The sequence below is a fragment of the Chanodichthys erythropterus genome, chromosome 22 (assembly GCF_024489055.1).
Source record: "Chanodichthys erythropterus isolate Z2021 chromosome 22, ASM2448905v1, whole genome shotgun sequence".
In the NCBI taxonomy this organism is placed as follows: domain Eukaryota; kingdom Metazoa; phylum Chordata; class Actinopteri; order Cypriniformes; family Xenocyprididae; genus Chanodichthys; species Chanodichthys erythropterus.
The window spans coordinates 16,058,113-16,082,806 of NC_090242.1; the positions used below are offsets into that span (position 1 = coordinate 16,058,113).

At 36.8% G+C, this 24,694-nt stretch overlaps 4 protein-coding genes across 8 annotated transcripts in view; 2 read left to right on the forward strand and 2 right to left on the reverse strand.

Moving 5' to 3' along the window:
• sptan1 (spectrin alpha, non-erythrocytic 1) overlaps nt 1-3,471 on the forward strand; it is a 35,940-nt gene extending 32,469 nt beyond the window's left edge. Inside the window, exons 52-57 of the mRNA XM_067377015.1 lie at nt 401-455; nt 2,073-2,269; nt 2,405-2,458; nt 2,539-2,685; nt 2,765-2,912; nt 3,007-3,471. Coding sequence (XP_067233116.1) covers nt 401-455; nt 2,073-2,269; nt 2,405-2,458; nt 2,539-2,685; nt 2,765-2,912; nt 3,007-3,132 — 727 coding nt within the window. The 3' untranslated portion in view covers nt 3,133-3,471. The remainder of the gene's footprint in view (nt 1-400; nt 456-2,072; nt 2,270-2,404; nt 2,459-2,538; nt 2,686-2,764; nt 2,913-3,006) is intronic.
• Nucleotides 3,472-3,578: 107 nt separating this feature from the next.
• dync2i2 (dynein 2 intermediate chain 2) lies at nt 3,579-9,087 on the reverse strand. Its single transcript, XM_067377014.1, has 9 exons — nt 8,701-9,087; nt 8,351-8,602; nt 6,873-6,982; nt 6,631-6,788; nt 5,254-5,363; nt 5,006-5,173; nt 4,574-4,806; nt 4,308-4,465; nt 3,579-3,824 (listed from the first exon to the last, which is right to left on the reverse strand). Exons 1-9 carry the CDS (start codon nt 8,776-8,778, stop codon nt 3,586-3,588), a joined length of 1,506 nt encoding a protein of 501 aa, XP_067233115.1. The 5' UTR covers nt 8,779-9,087; the 3' UTR covers nt 3,579-3,585.
• Nucleotides 9,088-9,695: 608 nt separating this feature from the next.
• Nucleotides 9,696-13,772, reverse strand: setb (SET nuclear proto-oncogene b). Of its 2 annotated transcripts, none has more exons than XM_067375318.1 (8): nt 13,507-13,772; nt 12,483-12,540; nt 12,267-12,409; nt 12,059-12,162; nt 11,864-11,977; nt 11,576-11,746; nt 11,352-11,490; nt 9,696-11,215 (listed from the first exon to the last, which is right to left on the reverse strand). In XM_067375318.1, exons 1-8 carry the CDS (start codon nt 13,577-13,579, stop codon nt 11,211-11,213), a joined length of 807 nt encoding a protein of 268 aa, XP_067231419.1. In that variant the 5' UTR covers nt 13,580-13,772; the 3' UTR covers nt 9,696-11,210. The 2 variants fall into 2 exon arrangements, with proteins under 2 accessions (XP_067231419.1, XP_067231417.1); XM_067375316.1 differs by having other exon boundaries at nt 9,697-11,215; nt 11,347-11,490.
• Nucleotides 13,773-16,462: 2,690 nt separating this feature from the next.
• The window catches only part of specc1lb (sperm antigen with calponin homology and coiled-coil domains 1-like b), a 36,795-nt gene continuing 28,563 nt past the window's right edge, over nt 16,463-24,694 (forward strand). For 3 of the 4 annotated variants that reach the window (XM_067375655.1, XM_067375653.1, XM_067375654.1), the window contains exons 1-2: nt 24,033-24,163; nt 24,491-24,671. In XM_067375655.1, coding sequence (XP_067231756.1) covers nt 24,126-24,163; nt 24,491-24,671 — 219 coding nt within the window. In that variant the 5' untranslated portion in view covers nt 24,033-24,125. Of the gene's footprint in view, nt 16,635-24,032; nt 24,164-24,490; nt 24,672-24,694 lie in introns of those variants that run through there. The other variant, XM_067375656.1, reaches the window with a different exon arrangement.

Below are 24,694 nucleotides of genomic sequence, written 5' to 3' on the forward strand. Positions count from 1 at the left end.
TGGATATAAGTTGGCTTTGTTAGCATGACTTTGATTATTGTAGTTGCAATCTGGGGTGTCTTATAGTTTGTACTCCATATCTACTACAAAACAATTGGTAAGTCCTATTGTCATGTACAAGAAATTCAGGAAGATGAAGGTTACAGAGGTTGCGCAAACCCATTTAAACTAAATAGTATTGTCATATAAAGATTTATTTTTAACTCTCTGGAAATTATTATATATGTTTAATGATAGTTGAGCTAATAACTAACCTAGTCTAGTGAAAGCCGCTGTGGTTGGAGCTGCTCTTGTAAGGTGTAGACTGGCATGTGGAGTGAGTGAGATGTTTTTGGGTGGATGCATCATGTGCTCTCGGACTCCTGCTGCTGTTTTCATCGCTTTGTGTGTGGCTGGGCAGGTCCTGCATGGTGGAAGAATCCGGAACGCTAGAGTCGCAGCTAGAGGCCACTAAGGTGAGTTTGGGACCAGTGAATGGATAAATGGTGAAGCTGATCAGTTTTGAATGACACAAAATGAATCTGTTAAGGCTGATTTATACTTCTGCGTCGGACCTAACGTTACGCCAAATCCTCTGCGCCGTAGGCTATGCGTCTGTTTTCATTTATACTTCTGCGTCGTTGTTCCGCGTCGACGTGCATGCAGACCACTAGTAGGCAGTGTCCGCGGTCATGTTGAGTATCAAAACAAAAGCCGAAGAAGAAGTAGCTCGTCGTGTACGTTGTCAGAGAAGCTTACAAACAGAAACGGCAGAGAAGCGGCAAATAGTTAAAGACTTTTGTTGCAGTATGACTGTATGTGTCTTCTGAAACGGCTTTTTTTATTTATATGGAAGTTGAAAGTGCTCGCTACTCTTCGAGTGCTCCGCGCCAGTTTTTTTGACCCGAGGGAGGGGCTCTAGCAGACCAATCACAGCACTTGCCGTCCGCGTAGAATTGACGCGTTGTTACCATTTTTGAAGAGGTGCACGTCAGGCTACGTCGTATGCTACGCACAGCCCACGCCGTAGCTACGGCTTACACTCGCTGCAAAAGTATAAACCACAGCCTTTAGAGTATTAAATCATGCTCACTAATGTTCAAATGTTTTGGGTTGGTAAGATTTTTTTTTCAGTGTTTCATTCTCACCAAGGTTGCATTTATTTGATCAAGAAAACAGTAAAAACCAAAGCTGAATTTTTGGCAGACTTCAGTGTCACATGGTCGTTTATAAAATGCTGATTCGCTGCTCAAGAAACTTCTTATCATTGTTGAAAACAGTTTTGCTGCTTAATATTTTGTGAGGAAACCATGATACATTTTTTTAAGGATTCTTCAAATAGAAGGTTCGAAAGAACAATATTTATTTGAAAAAAAAAAAATTTAACATTATAAATGGTTCAATTTATTGCATCCTTGCTGAATAAAATATTAATTTCTTTAAGAAAATCTTGCTGACACCACATTTTTTGAATGGTAGTGTGTATTATATTGAATATATTCTTTTGTTATTCAAGAAAACATAATGTTGCATGTACGAAATTGTGAACCAGTCCTGGTCATGCAAAAAAGTCATGAAAATTGATTAAATCTTAAAGGGTTAGTTCACCCAAAAATTAAATTTCTGTCATTAATGTGTTCAAAAATGAACAAAGGTCTTACAGGTGTGGAATGACATGAGGGTAAGTAAGGACAGAAATTTCATTTTTGGGTGAACTAACCCTTCAAGTTGTGGAAATTTCCAGAGTCAATTAAAAAAAACTTGTTATAAATATGTATATTTTAATATTCAGGGTTTCAACAAGAAAAAAGGTCTATAATCTGTATAATTTTATTTTTCTTTAGCTAGAAGTTACACTGTGTGTCCTATTTATATAAATTGGTTTCCAAATATCCCTATCCATTCATCACAAATAAGAGTAATGGAAAAATCATGTAAATTTATTTTCCATAAAATGTGTGAACATTTCATTGTTTACAGGAAAAGGACATTAAAAGCTTGCATAAACCTCAAACCTGAGTAACAGATAAATGGACACAATGAATTGTCAATGCTCTGTTCTAAATGTCTTTTCCCTCTGGGTTTCCCTGCAGCGCAAGCACCAGGAGATTCGTGCCATGCGCAGTCAGCTGAAGAAGATTGAGGATCTGGGAGCAGCCATGGAGGAGGCGCTAATCCTGGACAACAAATACACAGAACACAGCACCGTGGGTCTGGCCCAACAGTGGGACCAACTCGACCAGCTGGGCATGAGGATGCAACACAACCTGGAACAACAGATCCAAGCCAGGTGACACCTCACAATGACAAATTATTATATTTTTATGATTTTCTGTAGATTAGCTATTAAAACAGAACAAACTCGTTGAACATTGTGATTGGATCGATTTACCCTGACTGACTCGTTCTTGCAATTCTTTTCTAGAAACACTACAGGAGTAACAGAGGAGGCCCTGAAGGAGTTCAGCATGATGTTCAAGTGAGTTTTCCACTTTCATAAACATTACAATGCTAAACTTTAGTGTTCTTGAAAATGTAATGCAAGTCTTTGTTTCTCAGGCACTTCGACAAAGAAAAATCTGGACGTCTAAACCATCAGGAGTTCAAGTCTTGCCTGCGGTCTCTGGGCTACGACCTACCCATGGTTGAAGAAGGAGAACCAGACCCCGAGTTTGAGTCCATCCTGGACATAGTGGATCCAAACAGGTGAGAAACATCTTCTATGGATGTGCTAAATACTGTGCTGTTTCTGTTGATGAGCTAACATCAGTTTTGTTTTATTCAGGGATGGAAACGTGTCCTTGCAGGAGTACATGGCCTTCATGATCAGCCGAGAAACAGAGAATGTGAAATCAAGCGAGGAGATCGAGAGCGCTTTCCGTGCTCTCAGCGCCGAGAACAAACCTTACGTTACCAAGGAAGAACTCTACCAGGTACAAAATAACAAACCCATGTACCAAAAGTTTGGCCTCGGTTTCATGTTTGGTTTTAGAAAGATGATCATAATGACCTTCTATGTGTTTACAGAACCTGACGAAGGAACAGGCAGACTACTGCATTTCCCATATGAAGCCCTACCTGGACAGCAAGGGCCGCGAGATCCCGTCAGCATTCGACTTTGTGGAATTCACCCGCTCGCTTTTCGTCAACTGATTCCCCGCCCCCCCGCTTGCCAGTGACCAATCGGGATGCGTTTTCCCCCCTCACAACACAAGGCCAAACTGCATGGATCTGAAATGAAAATTCTCTATAGCATCCAATATAGCAATATCTGTATCTTGCTATCACTCTTAACCCTGCATATTTATCTGACACTTCCTCATGCTTCACTGAGTATAGTGTAGTGGATCTGTCTGCATTTTATTGTGATTGTTTTAGCTGTTAAGTGCTTTGCTTTGTTTAACAAACCTATAGAGAGAAAATATGCTGTAACATCACCCACAAGACTGCAGTGTGCTTAAATAAACGCTACTGGTTATAACTGGAAAGCGCTGTCAGTGTGGTTTTATTTGGAGTAGAAGCATAAATACATGTTTCAACATGAAATGCATATATACAAGTTACAATACATGTGTTTTAAGGGGGAAAAGGAATTTTTGAGTGGTCTCAGTCCGTCACCTCATTGGCCAGCTGTTCCAGTATTGCCGTCTCCTTTGCACCTTGTTCTGTTAACTCCGCACTGAGCTGCCAGATGTTGACGCTACCATCTGCATTGCCCACTGCCATCAGATTTGTGTGTTTGGGATTGAACTCCAGGCAATAAGCTGGCTGACCTCCTGTGTTCTGGTCAATTGTGGCGGTTGGCCTTAAAGACCTTCTACCCAAATCAAACATTTGGACCAAACCTGCCAGAGTTCAAATTAAATTTGAAATTATTAAACATTTGTTATATAAACAAAAATTCAAGACCAAGCTTTAATTTCACTAAAACAAACTTTTGTTTGTTGAAAAACTTTTGTCCAGCAATTTGTAAATTCTCAAATGTCAGGGTGGCACAACTGCAAACATGGCTCATTTATTATGAATTTACAAGGTAATAACTATAATAATACTGCTAATTTCAAGTATGGGTAGACTGGTTCACTTTCCATGTCAGGTGGTACAACTACAGTATATACATATACAACTATTTTGGTTGTACCACCTGACCATAAAAAGTCAAATTAATTTAAACACTTTGAAATGTTATTTAACAACTGAAACTTAAAAACAGTGTTCATGACTCAGAAATATGCATTATATAATTTTTGAAAAAGGTTAAGAAACACCTTTTATTTGTTAATGTCCTGTGTGTGTGTGTGTGTGTGGGAGAATTACAAACATCTCACCTTGTCCTGTGACTGCAGCAAAGACTAGAGGGCGTGTAGGTGACCACCTCACCCAAAACACATATGAATCAGACACCCTTAGAGACAACAGGGGGCGGGGCTGAAGCACACTGTGCAGATGAGCTAAACCATCTGTCCCGACACTTACAAACAGATTCCTAAAGTCAGAAGCACCAAGAGATGTTACAATTACTGCCAATTAGCTTTAAAGTGGATATTACACAATGTAGAAAACACACAGTAGGGGGAAATAGCACAAAGCTCACCTGTGGAAGGGTGAGAAGTGGACTGAGTGTATAGGGCCCCCTCGTGGAGAGAAAGAGAATTGCATTGGGGCGCGCAGTGTCATGCTCTCACCATCAGGGGGCACTGCTGCTACCGTCTCGCTGCTGAAGGAGCATTTGAGCACAAGGCCTCCTTCTGAGCCAACCAAGAATGTGTCCAGGTCCCATGGGGAAAGTGCAACAGAGGTTACTCCTATAGTGGTGCTACCTCGGGTCTTCAGTGAGAGAAACAAGAGTATTGTGTTATTACGGTGAATTTCACAGAAATATGTCAAGGTCATATTTCATCCTAAAATCTAACAATTACATTATTACTTTTTTTTTTTTAAATGCATGACGATCTGCATCTTTTATGATTTAGCTAGGATTCATACATACTGAATCAGTTTGCCAAGACCATATTATGACACCCACCTTGCTTGCTGCTCCACTCTGAGGCATTTGCTGTGGGACAAGGGCATATCCAGAACTCAAGGTGAGTTTGGCTTCAGCTCCATCAATAGTCCACAACAGAACTCTTCCTCCTGAACCGGCGCTCAGTACAACAAACTCCCCTCGGCGAGCTCCTGGGACCCAGTTTACCTGTTTACACACAGAAATACTGTGCTTCTATATATCACTGAATGCTTATTCATCATGCCTCAGTCATAAATGTTTCATACCTGATAAACTGGTTCACGGTGGGTATCTGCAGACATTCCTGTATGAGCCAAAATGAGGTCCTGTGAACGGCTCGTGTCCCAGACCACCACCTCTCCACTGTACAGCCCGCCTAATGCCACAATAAAGAGGAATGGGAATTATCTTGAAGAAATGAGCCATTAAAAGGTATTTGTCCCTAATAACTGAGGGAGTGGCTTTATGTTTTTACACTTAGGACAATAAACTTTTTGCGTTATTACAAGAAACTATTACAATTTCCGGGTTTATGTATACAATAACCTATTTCCTTTGTGCATCACTACTATTTTACTATAAAGAAAATGAGAGTATGGATGCGCATGAATTAATAAAAATCTATTTGCTCAAAATTTAACATGAAAAAAATTCCTGTGTGCACAATAGTTTCTTGTGTATGGAAGAGGATTAGGGCCAAGCAATAATAAAAAAATAAAACCATCTCGAGATTAAAGTTGTTAAATTTTGGGGAAAAAAAAATTTCCAGAAAAAAGTCGAGATAAAATGTTGAGAATAAACTCGTTAAATTTCGAGAAAAAAGTCGAGATGAAATGTTGAGAATAAACTCATTAAATTACTAGAAAAAAGTTGTTAAATTACGAGAACAAATTCATTAAATTACGAAGTTTGTTCTCATAATTTAACGACTTTTTTCTCGTAATTTAATGAGTTTATTCTCAACATTTTATCTCGACTTTTTTCTCAAAATTGAACGACTTTCTCATAATTTAACGAATTTGTTCTCGTAATTTAACGACTTTTTTCTTGTAATTTAATGACTTTATTCTCAACATTTTATCTCAACTTTTTTCTCGAAATTTAACAAATTTTTTCTCGTAATTTAATGGGTTTATTCTCAACATTTGATCTTGACTTTTTTCTCGAAATTTAATGACTATTCTCAACATTTTATTTCTACTTTTTTCTTGAAATTTAACGAGTTTATTCTCAGCATTTTATCTTGACTTTTTTCTTGAAATTTAACAATGTTTTTCTCAAAATTTAATGAGTTTATTCTCAACATTTTATTTTGACATTTTTCTCAAAATTTTATGAGTTTTTTCTCGTAATTTAACGAGTTTATTCTCAACATTTTATCTTGACTTTTTCTTGAAATTTAACCATTTTTTTCTCGTAATTTAACGAGTTTATTCTCAACATTTTATCTTGACTTTTTTCTTGAAATTTAACATGTTTTTTCTCAAAATTTAATTATTTAATTTTTATTATTGCTTGGCCCTAATCCTCTTCCGTACTTGTGCATGTGAAAACCTGTATTTTGTTTTTGCAAAGATCCATAGATTTACACTTTAAGGGAGAAAAAAATCTTAAAAGTATTTTTTTTTTTAAATGTGTCATACCAGCAACTACAGACGGTCTCACAGGATGGAAGCACAAACACATGACGGGAGTGGCCACATCGATGATCACATCCGGCCGCGCTGGGTTCAGGTTCTGCCGGTCTAGGTTCCACGTGCACACATAAGCCTTCTCATTGCTCCAATCGCCATCATCCACACTAACCCCAGAAATACATAATTAAAACTGCTTTTATGAACACTGCAGGTGGTTTTATGTTTTTGTATGGTGAAAGGACTGTTACCGGCCAAATCCACAGGCTATGACCGAGCCAGTGCAGTTCCAGGACACACTGGTGACTTGCAGACCTCTTTCCTGAGCATCAGCATGCTGAAGGCGGTACATACAGGACACCTGTGCAAGAAATCACCAGAAAGACATAAACTGTAATATAATTAAAGGTGCCCTAGAACGTTCTTTCACAAGATGTAATATAAGTCTAAGGTGTCCCCTGAATGTGTCTGTGAATTTTCAGCTCAAAATACCCCCTAAATTTTTTTTATACAATTTTTTATTTTGGGGCATCATTAACTATGTACCGATTCAGGCTCCGGCCCCTTTAAATCTTGCGCTCCCTGACATTTAGAAAGACAATTTACAAATATCACTAAAAATATCATGTAATCATGGATCATGTCAGTTATTATTGCTCCATCTGCCATTTTTTGCTATTGTTCTTGCTTGCTTACCTAGTCTGATGATTCAGCTGTGCACAGATCCAGACGTTAATACTGGCTGCCCTTGTCTAATGCCTTGAACATGGGCTGGCATATACAAATATTGGGGGCGTACATATTAATGATCCCAACTGTTACGTAACAGACGGTGTTATGTTGAGATCTGCATGTTTTCCTGAAGTCTTTTAAACAAATTAGATTTATATAAGAAGGAAGAAACAATGGAGTTTGAAACTCAATGTATGTCTTTTCCATGTACTGAACTCTTGTTATTCAACTATGCCAAGATAAATTCAATTTTTGATTCTAGGGCACCTTTAAATCAATTATTAATACTATTTACTATGGAAGTTTGTTTCCAAAAATTATGGAAGCTTGTTTTCGCCAAAGAATTAAAAAAAAATTTAAGATAATTGTGATTTTTTATAAACAATTGTGTCTTTTTGATAAACAATTATTATCTTATAATTTTTAAAAGATATTTAATTTTTCAATTGCAAGTTATGATGTCAGAATTGCAAGATTTGACTTTTGCCATTTTTTAATTGCAATTCTGACTTTTTCTCACAATTATGACATCATAACTCACACAATTGTGTGTCAAAAGTCATAATTGCGAGCTTACAAAAATTGCGAGTTGCGAGAAAAAAAGTCAGAATTGCCTTTTTTATTAAGAGATGGAAACAAGCTTCCATAAAAATTTTTTTTTTTGAGTTCATAACTCACAACTCTGGCTTTTTTTTCTCAAAATTACAAATTTATGTCTTGCAATTCGGACTTTTATAACTCGCAATTGCAAATTTTTATCTCACTTTTGTACAAAATAAACTAAGAATTGTGAGGGGAAAAGTATTTTTGTGAGCTATAAACAACTAAGGAAAAAATATTAATATTGAGCTTGTTTCTTTCCACCACAGAATCAAAAATAAAAAAAGGTAATTGCAACTTTTTATTTTTGATTCTGTGGTGGAAACAAGCTTCCATAATTTACTATATAATACCATTTATTCCATTATTAATGCTATTTTGCATTCAAGGATCTCACCGACTCATTCTGATCCTCCCAGTTCACTTCAAACCCATCAAAAGCATGGCTCTTGGAGTTTTTCACCAGCTCTCTGATAACCACATCTTCAACTCTATGCAAGAAGTCCACCAAACCAGGAAAGTCAGAAATGTCTCGATCTAGAGAGAGTGTTTGGCTGATCTGGTCTTGTGTCTGGGTGCTGTTTTCCAACACATCTTTGGCTTGTGTTTCAGCCTCGGCTGTGTGAACTGGACGAGTTTGACAGCTTCTCTGTACAGGAATAAAACAAACACGATAGATACATCACACAAAAGGACTGATATTTCATCAAGCGCATGAATATTGCGCTTATAAACCTGTTAACTTACTGATTCTTGTGTTTGCTGATGTGACTTTCTCCATGTCGATTCAGCACCAATTAACTCAAGCGTTTCATCCGTAAACATGTTCAAACTTTGCCAGCAAGCGAGAATAAACTATGTGTTATCTTTACCTCAAGACAAAAAGTGTGTATTTATATCTCTACAAAGTGCTTAGTCTCAATTACACGTCAGAGTTAGCAGGGAGCTAGCGAATATTTGTATATCAAGCAAACGATTTTCTGGTTTTTCATCATATTTAAGAGACTGTTTATGTTCGACGAATCAAAATCTGCTTCTATGATAGGAAAAACAGCAGTATCGCTAATTTTGAACGATATTTTATTGTATTTTGCTTTTGCACAGCGCAGTTCTTTCCTCCATGATTATCCTGGATGTGACATCGGTAACTGCGCTGCCATGGATACCCTAAGCCAATAAATGGTTGGCTGTCCTCCGCACGTCACTGCTGTTAGCTTCTGATTGGTCAAACTATTTTCCGCACTTTCATTTTGAGATTATAAAAGGCCCTTTGTACTGGGTCGTTCGTACAATTCGCTGCCTTTTGGGCTTTGAACATTTAAAAGAAAGAAACCTAGTTGAATAAGTGTTTTTGTTTTAAAAAAGGACGTGAACATGTTGATAACTGTTGTGTTAATTCGTAATAAATTCTATTGTTTAAAAAATACATTGTAAAATTTTGACTGGCACAAACCCTGTGATGAATAATAGCCTCAGACGTCTATTAAAAACTTTTTAATACTTTTTTCTTCCTTTTTGCACTAATCATGAAATATGTCCCCTGGTCTTATTTGATATTACATTATCACAGAACATCTTCACATGTCAGCTTTATAATCTCATGTGATTTATGTTTACTTTAAGATAAAACTAAGATTATTAGAACTAGATATTGTTTTTTAAGTAGAGACTTACCACTTCTGTATCAGTTAATTGACAACAAACACATTTTGTTTATATTATTAAACTAGGATTTATGTATAAAAACATCAATACATGAGGGTGGACAAGACACTGAATTGTGATACTTTCATGAACACACAAAGTAACATTTAACTTAGACCTCTGAGTTTTTGTTATGCTGAATGGCTTATGTCCTATTCATTGTTTGGTGTCAATATATAATTCTTAAATAAGTCAATGTATCAGGATGCAATGAGGTGGACAGTAACTACACACAAAATAGAATTATGATTGATCAACTATAATAAAAAAAAAAATAAAAATTAACCACATAAAAATGTAGATAAATGTAATACATAGGCATAGATTTGCTTTCACATACCATTCATGAAAATGTAATGATAGTTTAATAAACCGCTCTGTATAATCAAACTAATAAATGAAGATGATTTGCGTAAAATCTTGAGTTTTAGGTCCAAAGCAATTGCTACAAGCACTTAAAATGTAACATTATAAATGTGCCATGTATAAAATAGTAACTAAATTGTATGAATGACTTTCTAGCAACATCAACCCTACTGTCATGACTCTTTGATGAAATACCATTCAACATTACACTAAAAACAGTTACATATAAAACTTCCAAAGATGTACCAAAACATTAAAAACTATATAAAAACACATTGTACTCATAGATGTATTCATCTGTGTATCTCCAATAAAGAAAACAGATGGAGAAAAGACAAGTTGTAGAGTTCTTTAAGATTCTACAGGCTTTATTATCTCATTTAAATAATCCTTTAATTAGCCAAGCTCAAAATTACAAGAGGAAGTTTTTTTGTGTTTTGTTTTTATTAAAAATGTTTCAAACCTCATGGGTGTCTGTAAAACATTACAATGAAAAGTCAATCAACATAAACCCAAATGTTGATGTGTCAAATGCCCGCTTGCCCCACCCAACCCCACTGAACTGTCAACAATAATAACTGCCATACCCTGATATTGACCCCAAATCATTTACAAGAGGTGACAGGAGCTAGCTGGTGCTTTCCTTTTGTCCAATATATCACATAGGAAAAACAGTGTCAACTCTTTGGGGCCCACCTCTGCATTAAAGAAAATATACAAAAAAAAGAAGAAAAAGAAAAAAAGTGTATGTACGCTATGATTAGATCACTGCACCATGGCTTATTACTTCAATTCACAACCATTCACAGAAAAAAAAAATTCATTTATATACTTAATATATAAACTGCTATTTACTTCAGTTTAGTCTACAGAGGATGACGTGCAGATTGTTAATATTTTGTATTTGTCTTTGGAGATGGTTGTAATTAAAGATGACGCAAGAGGCTTCAGCAACGAGATGCCACTAGTTTTCCAATGCAGGTATTGTATGTCCAGGGAATTAACTGGGTTTAGACATGGTCAGGACAGGAGAGGCTTCAGTAGAACAGAACATGGAGCACAAAATAAAAAAAATAAAAATAAAAAAAGCTTTTTTTTGCTCCCATGGTTGGAGGATGACTTCAAAAAGGAAAGAACAGGTACAAGTGATGGAATATGTCCTTATCAGCCTTTAGTCATCCTCCCCATCATCCTGAAAAAAAGAGGTCAAGAAAAAAAAAAAAAAAACATTAATTTATGATCCAACTGTGGCAGTTTCTGAAGTTTATACAATACAGATATACTTTAAAAATCAATCAGCCAAAGCTTTGAATAAACTCTCACCTCACCATCTTCTCCATCGTCCTCTTCTTCGTCTTCCTCTCCTTCATCCTCATCCCCCTCTTCGTCAATGTCCTCCAAACCCTCCTCCTCTTCCTCATCATCATCCTCTTCACCCTCACCCTCTTCATCATCCATATCAGGGACCTGAGCAGACAGAAAAAGTTAAATGCAAGTTCTGACTCAATACAGCAAGTGTTTATCAGCGTTTCACAATTATAACATTTCATACCAGGTAGTACTGCAGGGGGTTGGGCCAGATGTCATCTTTAATGACCTCCCCGAGTTCATCAGCCCCTGCGTCAGAGTGGTCGGTAAACCAGGTGAAAAAGCTCTCTGGCTCTTCATGTTGCCGTTTCTTCCCTGCCTTGTTCTGTGTCTGTCCAGTACGCTTCGTCAGGTCCTGCATCATACATAATCAGTTAATAGACACCCAAAACAGAACAGCAATTACTCCAAAACTGACCCAAAGAACTGATTTATTAAAAATAAATAAATAAAATTAAATAAATTAACCCACCTTTCCAGCCTTCCATTTGATTTCAGTGGATTTTGAAGATGGGTCACCACTCTCATTCAAGTGGAACTCTTTTGAGAGGACTTTGTTTTCAAAGTATGGATTTTCATCAAAGTACTGCACATAAAATTACAGGTCAGACATTTGATTTTGTCAGACATTACTTTCAAACTCGACCAGGCGAAAAGGGTTACTTACAAAATCTATTCTGTAACCTGACTTGATGTCCTCAAACTCTGTGACCTCCACTCTGGTCAGGTAATGAAGTGCTTCTTCATCCTCCTCACCGAGCAAGGCTGAGACTATTAGTGGAAAAACAATACATTACAAGTGAATATATAAACAAACAAGCAAAAGCACAGAAGTCACCCATATTTAACACAGAGGATGGGTTTCAATTTCTTACCTTGTGGATGGTTGACAAATGTTGTGACCCAGAAGTTTGGAATTTTGGCTATGAGTTCTGATCTCTTCTGGAAGAACGGCTGACGTAGCTTATTGTACTTCTGCTCTACTTTTAAAATTTCCTCACTCGCCTGCTCATTCAATCTGTGAATAACAAAAACAAAATGCATCAACTGTGCACGTACAAATAATACTTCAGAGGCACTGGCAAATTTACCTGTCGATTTCATTCTGTACTTCATCAATGTGTTCAATTGCCTCCTGTTGCTCTTTTTCTGAAATGCAATAAAACAACATTTGTTTACAATAAAAATAAATAAAACAACATTTATTCACAATGTTCTTCATGCGTTATAAAATGTAGGATAAAACTGCACGCACATGCAATGCTTATATAAACTAACATAAAAACATGACTTTTGTAAGTCACACACACAAACAACTATATATAAAAAGAACAATGTAAACACGACGCATTGCGTATATCATAACAGAACAAAAAGCACCATTATTTTAAGCTAATCTGATCCGATTCAAAGCCACAATAGAGAGGTTAAAGTGAAAGCGAGGTGTAACACCGGACGACCAGCTCAATCCGGTACAGTTTCAGCAGCAGCTGCGCAAGGCCGCGAGGTTTAAAAGGAGGAGGCCACGCGCTGGGCCACATTTACCGTCCTCCTAATGAATTACACATTACTGCCGTGCATTTAAAGTATCCGAAAGTCATTTAGCCCCACTTGAGCGTCATTAAAACAAGTCTACGGTGATGTGTGATGGAGCGGCAGCGTGGTTTTGTGACACATGTGGGAATGGCTCGTGATGGCGGGGGAGACACAATAACCAGTTAGCCTATTAGCACACAACATGGGCTCAATACAGCGCACTCATTATTTTCGACTCACTGTGAGCTTAAAACGACACACTCGAGCACATAAGTGAAAATAATATGGAAATGTGTGTTTTGATTAACTAAATGGCGCTCGAGCGCAATGTTCGTCGCGCGTGGCACAATAAAGCCGCCGCGCGAGGAAACATCATGGCCTCCGGTGCGCGCGACAACGTTTTGCTGAAATTACCCTGCAAAACTGGACTTCTGCTGGAATAAACGGTCACAGACTCGGGCTTTACTTAAAGATTAAAATAAACGCTAAGCGAATAGTTAAAACTGATATTCGTGCTTTAAACGCAAGAGGTGTAAGTTACTGAAAATGGCGGTGCGCAGGAGGCCGCCATTACTTTACCCGAGGTCTCGTCCGCTCCGTCGTGATTCGAGTTCTGCTCCTTTCGGCTCACTTTCGCCGCCGACGCCGACATTATTCCCCCACAGCCGAGGATTTGCCTTCTTACTGCTGAAACAAAAACTCCGGAACGACCTCCTCCGCTCGAGGAAAGCGAAAGAAGGGGAAATAAAGTTGGTTCTAGCTCAGTTTAGAAGTGCGAATATCACAACGTGTGTTGCGCTTCCCCTCCACACATACAACACACTCAAATGAGAGATGCGTATCACACCACGCACCTCCTCTTTTCTGACACCCGCCACTGTGCTCGCATGCGCGCCCCCTCTGGCAGTCCCGAGAACGCGCTTTAGGAGAATAAAGAGCCACGCCTCCTCAATATAATATAATATAATATAATATAATATAATATAATATAATATAATATAATATAATATAATATAATATAATATAATATAATATAATATAATATAATATAATATAAATTGGTAATATTTTTCATTGTTTTTGAAAGTCTTTTATGCTCACCCAGGCTGTATTTATGTGATCAAAAATACAGTAAAACAGTAATATTGTGAAATATCATCACAATATAAAATAACAGTTTTCTATTTTAATATATTTTAAAATGTAATTTATTTCTATAATGGCAAAGCTGAATTTTCAGCATCATTACTCTAGTCTTCAGTGTCACATGATCCTTCAGAAATCATTCTAATATGCTCAATTTGTTTTGTTTTTTTGTTTTGTTTTTTTGGCTTTTGAACAACAGGTGTAGTTGTAAGTATACAAAACAAGGTATTATATACTGCCGTTGTTAGAGATTGAAGGATTAGTCCACTTTCAAATTAAAATTTCCTGATAATTTATGTCATCCACGATTACTGCCCTCCTCAGGTTAAAGTTTGAACTAATTGTTATATACTTGCACTAGCATATTGTATATGACAATTTAGTTCAAACTTTAACCTGTGGAGGGCAGTAATACACTTAAGCAGTGTCTACACTGCCGGAATTCAAATAGAGAAGAAGAAGAAGAGAGCTAGTTGAAGTTGGAAGTGTATAAAATTTATACAATTTTTTATAATTTTTTTAGAAAATGAGCGATGGTTTCTCTAGATAAGACACTTATTCCTCGTCTGGTATCGTTTAAAGCCCTTTGAAGCTGCACTGAAACTGTAATTTTTACCTTCAACCGTTTGGGCTCCATTGAAGTCCACTATAAGGAGAATAATCCTGGAATGTTTTCATCAAAAACCTTAATTTCTTTTCGACTGAAGAAAGAAGGACATGAACATCTTGGATGACGGGGGTGAGTAAATTATAAGGAAATTGTAATTTGAAAGTGAACTAATCCTTTAATATACTTGTGCACAAAGTGAACAACTAAATAATCAACTACATAAGATTTGTAAATGTTCTGTATGAATATACAATATATACATACACATTCTATACATACACTGATACACCCATACATATACACACACTCATTATATAGACATATACACATGTACACGTACATACAAACTCATTATACCTTCACATGCACCTTTAAACATGCACATTCCTAAACTTGCATGTTAGCAATTGTTAAATGCATACATACAGCCCACATATACATATTCAACACCTAAAAATGGAACTAATATGCTGAAATTCTTTGATGAAAAGAAAGCTCAAAAGAACCGTATATGAAACAGCAACCTTTAACAACATTATAGATGCAATTACTGTCATTAATCAATTTAATGCATCTTTGCTGAATAAAAGTATTAATTTCTTTTTTTAAAAAATCACTAAATAAACTTGTTCCAACATACTGCTGAGTGACAAGACAAAGTCTGTTAGACATAGCAATAGTTCAGTCCAGTTGCTTTGTTGTCCTGTCTCTACCCACATTTTACACCATATTTCATATATATATATATATATATATATATATATATATATATATATATATATATATATATATATATATATATATATATATATATATATATATATATATTCATTCATCTTTTACACATTATTCATATTTAACCTGATATGAATTTATCAATTTATGAGATTTATAATCCGAAATATTGAGCTGTAAATCAGTTTGAAATCCTGTAATATCAATTCCTTCATTCATTAATTAACCTGAATGCCAGATTTGTTAGTGCGTATATATTTTAGATATTTTACATACTTTTTTGTAGGCCTATCTGATGGTGTTGATTGTGTTTTGGCAGAATAAAATGGATTTTGAAGAAAAATATACATGCATCAATGCTTATAAATATTTAGCTTAGCTAAACTTCATCTATAATAAACTCAACAGTTACACCAATTACACTTTAATGCTGCTTTCAATATGTCAGTGATGTTTTACACGCCTAGTTTTACAAAGTGCGCGGCTGATATCACATAGCTACGTCACGCAAATACCTTTGTGAAGCCAGAAATCATAAACAAAGGAGATGAGTGTTTTTAAAGGTATTCATATATCACCTGATACACTTTTTTATTTTATTTTATTCACAAATTAGGCAAGTGTACTAATTGCCTTTAGTTAACTGTAGCAAAGCCTTTCATTTAAAGTGACAGAATAAACTAACTGAATTATAGCTTGAAGATTGTAATACTAGTCCTGTTATCTGGACCTTCTAAATTTGGGAATGTCCTGCAACCTTTGTTTTAGTGGCTATTTTTTTAACTACTAAGCTAATGCTACATACTTCTACAAAGAGCCATTGTTTTTAACGTTTTTAAACACTCCTCCATTTATTTCCTCTTCTTCCACCACCCCATATCCCTGCTTCACGTTTTTAGTTATCAATACAAGAAAGAAGAAAAAAAAAAGAAAGAAAAAAAAAATCAGATTTTGTCCAGGACTTTTACTTTAAAAAATAAAGCAAATTTACTGAAGAAAGGCGTGGCCGAATATTGTTTCCTGCTTCACATCGCGTTCAGTTTCGGCTTGGTAGGAGGATTGGGAAACACTAGCATCCCTCCGCTGCCGGGAGTCGGGAAACTGAGATTTTTTTTTTTTTTTACAAGATCAAAGCGTTTATTTAATTTTCACGTTATGATAACGTCAACTTGCGTTCATTCGGATATATCCTAGGAAGTTCTCAGAGGAGCGCAAGGTAAAGTGTCATTTAAGTTATCGTCTTCTCGATCGATGTCGCTTTTCCTTCTGGATTGTCGTGTCCCAGTTTGATTGTGGGGAAAGTATGATTTAGACAAGCTTATGTCTTGTTGGAAATAATGTTGCATTTGTCATAAGAGGAGTCATAACTTTTATGTACGTTATGTGAATTATGATTCCTAATATCAGCTGGCAATGTCATAGTCAAGTTACACATAATGGATATGACACATTACATGAATACACTACAAACTTTGCTTTTCCATGAGTATTTTTTAAGTTTAAAAGCCACAAATCCTAAGTTTTTTTTATAAATATAATATAATAGATTTATGTTTGACAAACTAGTGTTGTCATCCACTTTAATTAAATGGTGATTTTTGGGCCTGTCCCACATCAAAGGAACTTATGTCAGATGTCATCAAATTGATTTAATCTATTGAATAGATAATTATTTAACTGTATTTAAATTGATTCATTAATCAAATTTGTGCTGTGCAATTCACATGTCACACCAAATTTGTGCTGTGCATGTCACACCAACTTCTCTATATATTTTTGTTCCAACTACCCATATATTAGAGTTAATAAGAAGTCTCTATCAAAGCTTAGAGTTATTTAAAAAAAAAAAAAAAAAAATTACAGTCTTTCTTCAGAATGTGTCATTAATGGCTAAAGGATTTCCTTTAATGTTTTTCGGAATAGTCTCTGCTGAGTCTATGGCATCCATAGCTTTTTCCCATGAAGGCATTTGATGAGCTGGTTTGAATTGATTCTAGCAGGCAGCAGCACATTCCTGTTAACCCAACGCCCCCAAACATCCAAAGCATTTTGGGGAGTGCTTCAGGGTAGAGTATATGGGTAATAGCAAACCCTCATCTTGCATATGGTTGTAAAAAGGTTGATTGCAGTAGGAATATTCATATTTTAATAGTTACTTTTTTGCTTTGCTTTATTTATTGAGCATTTCTGTCAATAATAATCGGCCGATATATGTTAATGTTATCGTTATCGGCCTGATAAGAAAATTTGTCCGATATATTAAACTGTTAGTTCACCCAAAAATGAAAATTCTGTCATTTATTACTTACCCTCATGCCGTTCCACACCCGTAAGACCTTCATTAATCTTCAGAACACAAATTAAGATATTTTAGTTGAAATCCGATAGCTGCGTGAGGCCTCCATAGGGAGCAATGACATTTCCTCTCTCAAGATCCATTATTTTACTAAAAACATATTTAAATCAGTTCATGTGAGTACAGGGATTCAATATTAATATTATAAAGCAACGAGAATATTTTTGGAGTGCCAAAAAAACCAAAATAATGACTTATTTAGTGATTGCCAATTTCAAAACACTGCTTCATTAAGCATCGGATCATTATGAATCAGTGTATCGAATCACGATTCAGATTGCATGTCAAACTGCCAGTGCCTGAAATCACGTGACTTTGGCGCTCCGAACAGCAGATTCGATACACTGATTCATTGTGAAATATTGCTTCCTGAAGTGTTTTGAATTCGGCCTTCACTAAATAAGTCGTTATTTAGTTTTTTTTGGTGCTCCAAAAATATTCTCGTCACTTTATATTTTTCTTGGTCTGTAACAGATTCATGTCGGTTTTATTACTTTCAGATTCAGAACTCAACATTTCCCAGCCCACAGCTCAGCAGAGATTGGTTAGTCAGGCATTTTAAGGTGCTGAGATTGTCAGGTTTAACTCAAAATATGTGGCCTTTTGCTAATCATCTTCTTTTAAAGTCAACAAGAAATCAAAACCAGCCTTATTTGCTTTTAAAATAACTGTTCCTCATCATACAACTGAATGATTCATCAGTGCACATTATTCTAAAGGATAAAAAGGGTTTGTCTTTATTAGTGATGCTCTGAAAAAATTTTTTTATTTTTTTTTACCAAAACCAATCAGAAATCAAAATTACCCCCAGTTTCACAGACAAGGCTTAAACCTTGTCCCAGACTAAAATGCATATTTATTTATTTATTTTTACGTGACGTGAAAGCCAAGTATTGTTACCCATACTCAGAATTTGTCCTCTGCATTTAGCCCATCCATGTTAGTGCACACACATTAGGAGTAGTGAGTAGTGAACACACACATGTCCAAAGCAGTGGGCAGCCATTTTTGCTGTGGCACCTGGGAAGTGATTGGGGGGGTTAGGTGCCCTGCTCAAGGACACTTCAGTCACTTCCTGCTGGTATTGAGAATAGAACTCGCAACCTTTGGCCGAAATAGAAAAAAAAAAATTCCTGCTGTTTCAGCTGAATTTTTTTGGTTGCCGAAATTTCACTGCGTCACTTCTTTATAATATCAAAGAATCAAAACATTCCTCCAAACTTCTCGCTCCATGTAACGTCCCTTTTCACAATCCAATAATTCACAATGAATAAAATAATATCCTATCCTACTTTTTTTCTCTCATTGAATATCTTGAATCAGAAATGGGGGCTGTGAAACTTGTTTCCTGTTAACTTTAATCATTTCAGAACATTATGAAGTCAAAGAAACATTTATAGCATAAAATGCTGTTATGTTTTGCTTATATGCATGCTCAACTTTCTCATATGTTTTGGTCCTTCTATGAGTGCTTCATTATAAATTAGTATATTGGTTTTAAGATATTTGGGTGGAAGCAAATGCTACTGCATACCCAGTGGGACGTCCTGTGGACCGGGCAGAGACACTGACCCAGTTGTACCTCTCTTGAGCTGACTGCACTATGCTTGATCACATTAGCAGCTCTCAGAGGAATGATTTCATTGAATGGAAGCTCTTATTAGTAGCGTCATGGTTCTTATGTCTCAGACCCTTGGCAGGGATTTGGACTGATGTCTCACTTGATGGTAAAAAACCATTAAAAGTAGTGTTTCCTAACTATGTGCTGTTTAGGGATTTTTTTATAGGCTTATTTACAGGTTTTGGTCTCCTGCTGTAATAATTGCAGACTGTTCAGTGTGTGTGTGTGTGTGTGTGTGTGTGTATAATCAACTGTCCAAACAAACACATTCCTCCCATCAGCCTTCATACTGATGCCCAATTAACAAACGGCTGCTGTGTCAGGTCTGCAAGGAATTTCCATTAGATGTGTGTCTGAAATAGCCCGAAGAATATTCCAAACACTGAATTCATAGGTTTTTTGGTGAGATACAGTGAAGGAATTGAATCCCTTGAACTTCACAGGACCATCTTGCCTGTTTTGCATATCAAACGGTTTGTTTAGGCAGAGCGTCAGTAGGTCAGGACTGTGGTCACCGTTTAGTGGGCCATTAGAGATTCCTGGACTGTTCTGTCCTGCTTGGATTCCGTCTCGAGAGAATTAGTTCTTGTTTTTGTTTTTCAAAAGCTTTGTATTATTCCCCACAAGGTCCCTTTTTCTTTAATGTCTAGGAAGAAGAAAAAAACACTGAACTTCACTGTGGCCTTCCTGTCAGACCAATGTCTTTACCACATGTATCTACCTCGGCAAAACAACATCTGTTTTATTTGTTTGTGCACTGCTTTCTGGCTTTTAGGATTTTAATCTTCTATTCCTATTTTCGCACATTTATTTTATTCCGTAGAGAGGGTCTTTTTTTAATCCACAGCACTGGATGCATTTTCTCATCCTGCACTACACGAGCCAAATGACTTTCCACTATGTTCCACATATTTAAGGCATCGTCACACTCTGTTGCTTTCACGGGCTAACCCACCACCCAGCAGGAAGTTTAAACATGGCCATGAAGTCTAAATGCCCATTCACACCAAGAACGATAACTTTAACGATAACTACTATAGAAAAATCCACACCAACAGGTGATAACATTCTGTTTATTATTAGCATGTGCTGCAGTTATGTCTTTTACTGCTTAAAATCTCGAGCTCCTTAAAGGAACACTCCACTTTTTTTGAAAATAGGCTCATTTTCCAACTCTCCTAGAGTTAAACAGTTGAGTTTTACCGTTTTCAAATCCATTCAGCCGATCTCCGGGTCTGGCGGTACCATCGCTGAATCTGATTAGACCGTTAGCATCTCGCTCAAAAATGACCAAAGAGTTTCAATATTTTTCCTATTTAAAACTTGACTCTTCTGTAGTTACATCGTGTACTAAGACCGACGGAAAATGAAAAGTTGCGATTTCCTAGGCCGATATGGCTAGGAACTATACTCTCATTCTGGCGTAATAATCAAGGAACTTTGCTGCCGTACCATGGCTGCAGCAGTGCAATGATATTATGCAGCGCCTTTCACAAACGTCTCCGTGGCTGCAAGGCACGCTCCCTGTGCCGGTGCGTAATATCATTGCGCCTGCTGCACCCATGGTACGGTAACAAAGTTAATTGATTATTACGCCAGAATGAGAGTATAGTTCCTAGCCATATCGGCCTAGAAAATCGCAACTTTTCATTTTCTGTCGGTTTTAGTACATGATGTAACTACAGAAGAATCAAGTTTTAAATAGGAAAAATATTGAAACTCTTTGGTCATTTTTGAGCAAGATGAATGAATGAACTATGCTAAGCTATGCTAAAAGTGGTACCGCCAGAACCGGAGATCGGCTTAATGGATTCGAAAATGGTACAACTCAACTGTTTAATTCTAGGGGAGTTGGAAAATGAGCCTATTTTCAAAAAAAGTGGAGTGTTCCTTTTAAAGTCAGGTGGATTCTGATTGGCTGTCAATGTTTTTATCATTCATCAGCTGGAAAAAAATCATTCTGAAAGTGATTCCAATGATATCGTTCCTCTGTGTCGTTAATGTTATAGTTGTGGTGTGGACTTCCTATTCTCACATATTAGAATGATTGTTCAAACTTATTATAGTTGTTGTTTTTGGTGTGAACAGTCAACCCTCTACAATGTGAGTAAATCAGTCGCATATGCAACCAAATTTCGCGAGAGGCAACTAAAAAAGTATTTATTTTAGCCAATGACTAGTAAATTGCATGATTTACTAGTGCTGTCTGTGTTTTTAATGTTAATCAAACAACAGACTTGCTGCAAAAAAACTCACTCGCTCTTGATTGAATAACTTTTGTAACTTTAATAGGGATTAAAGGATTAGTTCACTTTAAAATGAAAATTACCCCAAGCTTTACTCACCCTCAAGCCATCCTAGGTGTATATGACTTTCTTCTTTCTGATGAAGACAATCAGTGAAATATTAATAAATATCCTGATGCATCCAAGCCTTATAATGGCAGTGAATGGGACTAATGAGTATGAAGCTGAAGAAAGTGCATCCATCCATCATAAACATACTCCACACGGCTCCGGGGGGTTAATAAAGGCCTTCTGAAGCGAAGCGATGCGATGCGTTTGTGTTAGAAAAATATCCATATTTAATAAGTTATGTTGTAAAATATCTAGCTTCCGCCAGACCGCCTTCCATATTCAACTTCCGAAAGAAGCGTAACTGACGTCACATCAGTAGGACGGAGTGTAAGAGTTTTGAACTGTGAGAAGCATTACACTTTCTTCCTAAGTTGAATACGGAAGGCGGTCTGGTGGAAGTTGGATGTTTTTTCATTTGCATAGTTCTTGCATTCCGTGTAAAATGTCTGGTGCGTAAAATAAAACATTTTACTAGCCAATGGTGACTCGAGCTTCAGTGTGTCGTTGCAACAGGCCCTAAAGAAAAGTGTTGTATCTCTCCCTATGCAGGCTCTGGTTTTATTTGTACATCTGTGTTGTGGACCGCCATTATAACAGATGCTTCTTTATGTACCTGGAATGACTCTTGACTCCAGTAAACGCAGAAAGTCATGCAATTCCTCGGCATAGTCTGAGTTGATTTGAAAGAGAAACCTTCCCCCATCTTCAAAAGTTTTAAAAGCATCCTCTATTTCTATAACCTCTTTCCCAATTGACCAATGCTTAGACTGACTCATTTTAGAGTCATAGAGTACATATGATTCAGAATGTTGTAACCTCAAAAATTTAATATTGCTTTCATTTTAAAGACTCAGTTCAGACAGAGTTTGCACTTTCAGCTCAGATTCCACTGGCGATCATTGAGTTTATCCTGTTACCCGATATTAATTTGCTTGTGTGGTCCCGCATGTTTAAGGCTTTGTGTCTTTGAATTGTTTTTAGAAGCGTGTTGAAGGAAATGTCTATGTATTGAAGTGTTGTGGCACCGTGGTTCAGATTTGTGCCCGGTAGCCTATTTCATACTGAATGCTGAAATCAAGTCTGATAGAAAGTTGGCCGCCATGACTTCTCAAGTGGGAAGTTAACTCCGGCAACTAACTCTGCACAGCTGAAGAATTTTACTGCAGAGTGTCTTCTCTTTCCCTCAGGGCTTGTACAATTACACTTATGATTTTACAGTTTCTGAGAAAGAAAGAAAATTGAAGAAACTTATCATGGTGCTCAGCTTCATTCAGCTTCACTTACTATATTTTCTGCGATTTTATTTTGATTTATTTATTTTTACACATGGAAGCTAGAATTAAATAATGTTTAGAATTTATTTTAACTTTTTTTTTTTTTTTTAGATGAATTTAAAGATAGTATCGTAAAATGTAGCTATCAGGTTTGGCTTAATGTGACTATATTCTTTCAGTCAGCATTAAGACTGTGAATTGTAGTCTGGAGTTGGGTGTGGTGCTTTTTGTTTTGACTCCTGTTCAAACATATCAACTTAAAAGGCTTGTTAGGGAAAATAGGGGTGTTTGGGCTGATGTCTATCCGGGCATGCCTCATCTGTTTGCCATCAAAGTATCCAAATCACCTTAGTTTCGATTTGCAAAGAGAGGCCACATAGGGTCAAGGAAAGTGTCAGAGTTCAAAACTGCTTGAGCATGCACAGGAGTCTCTGGTTCTTGATTTTTTTTTTTTTTTTTGAACTTGTGAGTACACTTATACTTGCACAGACCTTCCTTCTAGATCTCTGTTGTTCTTATATTATGATTTTTGTAGTTACCTAACCCTCATAGATGGGCTATGGCAATATTACATATTTATTATGACACTTGTACATACATATATACACATACATACACTACATACATACACCGAGGACCATCTTCACAAGTATGCTATGAAGGAAATTTACTGTACTTGAAGAAATAAAGAATTTCGACCTCACAATTGGAGTGAAATGTTAACACACAAACACATTTCACTTTTCAAACAGCTTAAATTTATCCTCTGTAGTGTACTGCATATAGCTGCTGTGTTTTTCTAGCCTCAGGCCTAGCCCTGTTGCTCTTGACGTTTAAAGCCTTTTAAGGCTAGATGCAGTTGGTCAGCTCTTCCAACAGGCCTGGCCTCCACCCATGATGATGTGATAAGAAAGGCAGTTCCATCCTCTTCTGACTCTCCTCCAATCACACAGTGTTGTGTGCATTCAAACACTGGCCAATGACTGTTTTCCCCTAAAGTGTCCGAGTTTACAGTGTGTGTGAAGCTGCATAAATAGTCTTCTGGGACCGTAATGTTACATTCCAACTGTCTCCAAGCAAAAACATAGACTTGTACACAATGTGTTCCCCGAGGAAAATAACCAGTGCTGGAGTAAGGTAATGAGATATTTCGATTAAAGCTGTGCATGATTGAATGCTGTTGAATGCTACAGGACAAAAAAGATAGGTCTGAAGAAGAAGTTATGTCACAGCAATGTCTTTGTGATGTATATTTTTGTCTGTGACTGGATTTAATTAGAACTGCATGCCATAGTGTTCAGAAACTTCTTTCTTTTAACACTGTTTTTATTTTCTGATGGAGTGGGGTATTTTAATTTGTCATTCAATATTAACTTGTTCCGCATTTTTGTTTGTTCCATTTGAATCTGCATAAATGCAGCTAGTTTAATCCAAATGACTCATCGCCTGCTTCCCTTTATTTAGATTACGCTGTAAATGTATCAAAAACTTGGAGCCAAGCATGAAAAAGGCGACCAAGCCCACGGCCGCCACCTCCAGAACCTCAGCGGGCATTAAGGCCCCAGGCAGATCTGAGGGAAGCAGCATTATGGGCACAGGTGGCAAGATGACAAACAAAAGCCATAGTTCAGCTCCACTGTCTAAGGTAACTCTTTAATATGAACCAAG